The sequence below is a fragment of the Montipora foliosa genome, chromosome 11 (genome assembly GCF_036669935.1).
Source record: "Montipora foliosa isolate CH-2021 chromosome 11, ASM3666993v2, whole genome shotgun sequence".
NCBI lineage: Eukaryota > Metazoa > Cnidaria > Anthozoa > Scleractinia > Acroporidae > Montipora > Montipora foliosa.
The window spans coordinates 26,832,008-26,839,507 of NC_090879.1; the positions used below are offsets into that span (position 1 = coordinate 26,832,008).

The 7,500-nt window shown below is 40.2% G+C and overlaps 1 protein-coding gene across 1 annotated transcript in view; it reads left to right on the top strand.

Moving 5' to 3' along the window:
- Nucleotides 1-4,509: 4,509 nt before the first annotated feature.
- LOC137976824 (neuronal pentraxin-2-like) overlaps nucleotides 4,510-7,500 on the top strand; it is a 3,836-nt gene continuing 845 nt past the window's right edge. The window contains exons 1-2 of the mRNA XM_068824160.1: nucleotides 4,510-4,653; nucleotides 6,961-7,171. Of these exons, the coding sequence (XP_068680261.1) occupies nucleotides 4,608-4,653; nucleotides 6,961-7,171 (257 nt within the window). The 5' untranslated portion in view covers nucleotides 4,510-4,607. The remainder of the gene's footprint in view (nucleotides 4,654-6,960; nucleotides 7,172-7,500) is intronic.

The window sequence follows — 7,500 nt, forward strand, 5'->3', positions numbered from 1 at the left end:
TAACTAACCGACGCTATTGCCGCGGGCTATTGTTTTTCTGCCTGCTTCTTAGCCGGACCATTACTTAAATGTCGTGCGAGCGGCACAGCCGCGAGAGGATTGGGCCGGGAAAAAAATCATGCCTGCAAGCATTCTCGTCCCCAGAGCCACCCGGCCCTCTTAGCCGCCAAAGGCTGAGCACGGAAACCCGTTGGAATGAGTTGCAAGCCAGTCCCATTCTCGTTCCCAGATCCCATCGTTTCTCTTAGCCGGCGGCGGCTTCATTGGTTCAGTCTTGTTAACAATAAAATCTTGAACGGGAAATAAATAAAAATTGCCGATTTGGAGCGGTGGGGGTCATCTGGCGCAAAGCCGCTCGGTAAAATGATCAGTGTCTCGGGCTACGTTTAAAACTACAAGATTTATTTTGCTTCTTTCTGTTCGACATAAAGGGACACATTCTTTAAGTTGAGAAGTGACTCTTCGAATGTAATGCTTCTGAGCTCCGCCATGTTTATTACTATTGACGAGTCATATATGAACTCCGGAAGTCCTAGAATCTGGGACTACAGATCCTGTGTCTCCACAACCCACCAAAAAACTCCACTACCTCTGAAATGACTATTATCGACAATTCCTGAGTTTCTCTTAATTGACTATTATCGTCATATCGTCAATTTGCCTAAACTCGCTGGACTCGAACCTGGGAATGTTAGTATAATAAGCCTCTCACTTAACCACTAGACTACCGCACCGCTAACTGACAAAACACTTCTTTAAAAGATATTAATATATTTTTTCATCCGAATACAATAAAAAACAAAAATGGGCAATAAATTAGCAAAACCTTTACAAAGGGAACTCAGTTGAAAGCAAAAAAACAGAAGATGTAGATAGACCACTTACCAAGAAATAATTTATGTTCGACAGACTCGACACAGTAGATAAAATGCCCAAAGAAACTAGCCTGCAGTGCAGGCGTCTTGTTGGGCCGGTCGAGTTCGCTTGTTGGGGCGATCGAGTTTGCATTACAATCTTGCGACCGCCATTTTATAGACCGCGCCATGCTAGACGGTGGGGGATCTTCCACTGCATGAAAAATTCAAGATGGCGGGTGAAGTTTTTACGATGTCAGCGCTCGCTCAAAGAAATCTCGCCTGCTCTGCAGGCTACAAAGAAACTAGCGAATGATGTCGGCGACCATCAACCAAGAGCGAGATGCCGAAAAAGCGCATCTTTGTCTCTTCGAAAATGTAAATCCAAAGGGAAGAAATACTCAGGTGACCTAAAATCAGATGATTGTGTAAATAAATTAATACATCTTGATGAACGGTTTAGAGCATTGAGAAATTTGAGAGGATCACCACTACATTCTGAAAAATACAAAAAGGTAATCCCACATGGTTCTGCTCATTTTCTGTGGCAGAAACGAGGTGGTGTCATCTTTCGAAAATCTTTGGTAGACTTGTAGAGAAAAAAAGAGCTAACTGACGATGAGATTAACAATATGATCTGGCAACAAAAAATCAGACCTTATATTATATATTCAAAAAGACCCTGTCACCTGTGCTAGGCACTTTGAACACATGGTTAAGGGGATCAGCTCACATACATGCATTATTTTGGGTATCTGGTCGCATATGAGGGCTCCCTGTGCTTTTGTAGCCCCGAGCCCCGAGTGGATTGGGGCGGGCCCCAATTCTCTCGCGGCTGCAAAAGAGCCTGCTTGCAGGCTAACTATTATCCAGCTGTTATATCACACTGACTAGTGAATAAAGGAAACTTCAACCTGCCAATCGCGGTAACTTTCATATCCACGAGTAACGACAGTGACACTTTGATTAATCCTCTGCGTTCGTCCACCAACGCAGTATTCTGATGACAAGACGATGACAAGACGCTTATAATCTTACGATAACCAGGGAATATTGAACTAAACTGCGGCGGCGTTTGAGGCAACTGTTATGGAAGCTTTTCGCGATCTCTCTTGTAAAATCTAGCATGCAAATGCAGCTAGGGAAATAACAGAAAAAAACGGCAAATTGCCTACTTGAAAAGAATGACTTTTTCGCAGTGATGCCGACTGGTTATGAAAAAAAGTTATGTCTTTCAACTGTTGTCTACTGCAGTAAAACTCAAAAGGCTATCGGAAGTTATTTGCCCACTGGCTAGCCTAATGCAAGACCAAGTCGAGGAGGGAAATTCGCGGGGCTTGAACTGTAGTGCTCTACAGGGAGTGAAATAATTTTTAAGCAGTCTTCCGCAAATAATATTCGCATTGGCGGAGCAAGGGCTCGACAGTTTAGCGCCTAGTGACTTCAAACGGGTCTTAAAAAATACATCCCGAAAACTCGATGAATCCCACACTGAGGAAATTTGGAGCCTATGTATTGGCTCTCGTGAATTTTTTAAAACTTGCCGAAAGTTCTACCTCAGATTCCTATCACTGTTCTACAATAAAAAATGGGGTCACCAAGTTTATTTTTGAGATATGAGAAATTAAAGACGAATATAGGGTGTTTTGGAGAGCTTTCATGTTGCCATGGTATCCTATTACGTCATAATTGTGGGCGTATTTTGTTAAGTAATAATTGGTGTTTCATATGGTACCATAACATTGCTGTTACGTTTACATGTATACAGTGTTGTAATGACAACCCTCTAATAAGAAGATGTCTGAAAAGTAGTGCAAAAGGTTCCAGGCACCTTAAACGACTGAGACGGTAGTTGTTTGAAAGTTCACGAAGGTAGTAAAAGAGCTTTAAAGACGCACCCATTCTTGCAACGGCAACGGCGATCTTATCTGGGGAGGGGTCAGGGGCTCGTTTCTCGAAAATCCCGAAACTTTTCGGGGCCTTTTCGGTTGTCACAGTTCCTTTTAAGCCACCAAACATCACAGTCATCTTGGTTTTTTTTGTGATTTAGAAAACATGTCAAAAGAACAGCTTTTCAAAACAACCTGAACGGTTTCGTATATGACTTCTCGGGCCCGAAAAGTTTTCGGGAACTTCAAGAAACGGGTCCCCGGTCTTTACTTGTCAACTCGTCAATTTTCTTAGTTTTCTAAGCACAATAAATTCCCCATAAATGTTAAATGTTAATTTCGTTTGATTTGGAGTGTAATTTCGACTTTGAAGAGGCTCTTCAAAGTCGAAATTACACTCCACTGTCCCTGGAGTTAAACTTACTTCTAAAGTGGCTGAAGTTAAGCTCGTGTTCTCATTTTACAGGACAGTTTCAAACAATGCAGGTCAGTTTTCAAAAAAATTAACGATAAAACAACTGTCTGTCTCATGGTTCAGTTTGCTGTATTAATTTAAAAAATGACTGTCATGGTCAATCATTGACTCCAATTTTCATGAAACTGCCATGCATTTGAGCTAAGTCTATTTGTTTTAAGGGAGTGTTGAGGTATGCTCAGTTGACATTATGTGATCAATTTAATAATGAAAAGAGCTAAAAGGAATCCCATTTAAAGAAAACCGACTTGTAAAAAAGACGCAATTTGTTCCAAAACTGCATCGCCAGCAAAGTTTCAAATTCAGTTTATTTGAAGAAAAATTTTCATCCACATTATACCAAGTTTAGGAGGTCCTACGTTTAAGAGTTTGGTTCAGTTTGTCAGTCAAAGTGCTCGGATTAACGAAAACATTTTTCCTTGAGAGTTCCCCGATAACGCGGTGTATGTTTCAGCTGGCCAGAGACCGCTCTTGTGTGGTGAGTAGTATTTTACCAAGAGTATCGTAACAAAATTTAATCTCCAGCTTTCTTTGGCTTCGTAAAACGGATCGAGGGTGATGCGACTAATTGACTTCCGCACCCTCTAGTAAAAAACTAGAGGTAAAAAAGGCGAGTGAATTTTTAAATCCGTAAAGAAAATTTTGCCCTAAGCACGGAAAGTAAGTCACTTAGTCAAACTTGCAACAGTATTGGCCAACAGTGGCTATCGTGGGACGCGCGGGTGCGGCCAACCTTCATTTGCCCAATGTTGGGCCAAAATCTTCAAAATAAGAGAGGTTACGGCAAAAAGATACAGCTTGCTTGATTTTAACGTATTTTGTGGCTGTTATTTACAGATTTTTTGCAACTTCTTTAAAAAGAGAGATATGCTGCAACAAGGTATAATAATCACAATTTTAAGAACAGCAGCTGTCTGTCTATTGTTGTTTTACGTGAACGCAATGCTAAATCTATCTATAAGCCACTAAAGTTTTCAACAATGTTAACCAATGCTAGCCAACGTTACATAGTGGGAATGCTTTGCCAGGGTTGAGTCAGAAGACCCTTTCACACTGCTATTTCCTTCATTTTTCAGGAAAGAGAAGGACATGATTTTGTTATCCATCTATTTGAAGTATTTTCTTACTGTAAGCTTCTTGGTACGCACTGGCTCTTGCTTGCAAGTGGAGTCCCTTGTGACAGTCAAAGAAGGGTTTCGTACAAAGGGAACCGTTTTACAAAACAAGCAGACTTCCAGTCAGTTGGACTGCGCACACTTTTGTTTACGGAAAGAGGGATGCTTGTCCTTTAACTATAAACTATCGTCCAAGACAACAGGACTCTGTGAACTGCTGAGTGACACCGCGGGGCATTTTGACGTTAGTCAGCTCGTAAATAGAGTTGGATGGATGCATGGGCAAATTGTTCCTTTTTTTCAAAACAAGGATAAGGACGGTAAGACGAAGGTGTAACCAGAAGTGGTTATGGGCTTCTAGACTAGTATTGGGGATAAAATAAAAGAGATTATTAAGGCGGGGGTACACCTGAAAGCCGTTTTCACGCTGCTTAAAATCGCTTTTAATTAAAATTAATGGTACCCCAAAAAATCATGAATGGTGTGGACTCCACGAAAAGTCCACGGATACATGAGAAAACTACAAAATTCTCTGGCATGACGCAACAATAAAAACTGGTAAACATCCTGTACCAAATAACCGAATTAGCATGCATATTTTTAGGAGAAAAAGTAAAGGAAATGGAAAAGAAAGGAATCATTTACGATACTTACCCTGCACTGTGGAAGTGCACTAAACATTAACGTGTCAGTTTCGGCGGAGATTATGACGCCTTTGAGATTCATATTCCTTTATTTTAAAATTCATTATCCTGCACAATTCGCTCTTGCTTTACGATCTCAAACACTGTTTCAGCAATTTTAGATAAGATACTAAACTTTTAAAACGAAATTAAAATTTTCCCGGTGGTAAAGAGGGCCATTTACAAACTTGGGGTGCGTACGATTGGGAAATCCGGATTTACATTTTAAAATCTGAATTTTCGGATTTCCAATCGAACACAAAATCCAAAAACGGATTTTGCCGCAGATTCACCAATTGGAAATCCATGTCGGATAAGGATTTCAATTAACAAAATCCGTCGCGAAATCCGTTTTCGGATTTTGTGTTCGATTGGAAATCCGAAAATCCAGATTTTAAGATCTAAATCCAGATTTCCCAATCGAACGCACCCTTGGTCTTGAATCGGTGGATTCACTTGCACGTGAAAAATAGTGTCTGGGAGAGAACAGAGCTCATTAACGTTTAAATTTGTAACCGAATCGTTTTTGATGCGGTCACGCCATCTGTTTAATACACGACATCGATCGAGACCGTAGCCGAAACCGGGTCGATTTGAAAACGCTGCCAAAAGTGGAGCGTTTTCAAAACGATACGGTTTAATTTCATCAATCGTCTAAACGGCGAAACCGCATCGATTTGTATGCGGCTACTATATTGGGCTCAAAAATTTTCATAGTTCGATTTTAAATTGTGAATCTTGCTCGCAGTGCGGCTCTCTCTTTTCTGGTTTGAGTTCAGCCTTTTCAATTTTCATTAATTTTGCTGTCCTTAAATCAACAAGCTTATCACAACCATAGGCAGCGGCTTTTCGAATTGCTAACTTTTTCACAGCCGCTGATATGCTCTGGCAAATTGATAAAGAAAAAAACGAAGCGACATTTCGAGAATCGACCAGGAAGAATTCCTATGAGGTGAGACAACTGAATTTTGTGGAAGTTATTGTCTCCCTTTCGTCTGTGATGAGTTCGGCATGACGTAAACATTAAATAAAGTTCCTTTCCTCAATTTATTTTCTCTCTCTCTCTAAGTTCTTGAGTCCATTCCACTTTTAATTACTTATGAGGTAACTATTTCCGGTCCTGGATCATTTACGGTCCAATTTGGGGATCATTTCTGGTCCAGGCATTTCCGGGCAGGGATTATTTGCGGGCCTGTACAGATTGCATTTTTTGAAAGATTGTCGAAAGAAGTAATGCAATTGTGAATTCTATGCCTCGTAATTGGCTTTAAAATCTCCTTCCTTTTTTTCATCTATAAATATTAAAGAAGCAAAATCAAAACTCATCGCCAATTGTACTCTCTTATTTTGCGCTCTAAGAATGTTACATGAAATCATGTAGGAGGAGCTTCGAATTCTGCTTGGGTCATCGCTCAATTTGAGCCTGTTAATGGTTAGTCTGAATAAATTTACTTTTCGACACTCAATTAAAAACCACTCTTATAGATAAAAAGAAATGCAAAAAATAGGTTGAATTAAATTGATTGAACAAGCATATAACTTATTACCCATACATATGTTCTATACATACGTCGCAGGACAAATTACCATATGCAAATTTGATAGGCTAATAATAATAATAATAATAATAATAATAATAATAATAATAATAATAATGATGAACTTCATTTAAGTGTCAAATCGACCTAGCGCTGGGGACACTACAAATCAAATTAAATCAAAGGTTGGTTTTTGAGGAGAGGGGAAAACCAGATATCCCAAAGAAAAACCTCTTGGAGCAGAGTAGAGAACCAACAACAAACTCAGCCTACATATGACGCCCAGTCTGAGAATTGAATCCCGGGCCACATTGGTGGGAAGCGAATGCTCTCACCACTACACCAACCCCGCTCCCCTGCTTCAAAGTAATGTGCGTACTTATGCCATTCTTTTTTTCCCGTATAGACTATGCCTGTCAGTTCTTAACCGCTGGTGTGAGTGACTACGTCAACATTTGGGGCATGCCCAGTTTGAATCAGTTTACTGTGTGTCTTTGGATGAAATCCAGTAGCAGTGCAGTTGGGGTCCCGTTTAGCTATGCAGTCAAGGAAGAGGACAATGAATTGCTTTTGTTCAACTACGGGTCATTTGAGCTGTGCATCGGTGGTCAATGCAGGTTTGTTTTAACGGTGTAAAGTTGTTTGAAATCGGTGGCAAACGTAAGTGATTTTCGACTGCGGATAGAACGTAACTTGATAACGTGCATTTCATTTACCGCGAAGAATCTTAAAAGTGTGACCACTTTTAATTATTGCACTTTCTTTCATGCGTGAAGACTATCCAGTCATGCAAAAGTCGAAGATGGCTTTTCCTGGCATCTTACTGGATAGTGTGGCAACCGAAAATGGCTCTCTGTATAAAGATGTGATAACTTATGTTCGATATATATCAATACATCCATCCAGTATATATGTGAAGGACTTATGGTGCCCGAAATAGGCCTGA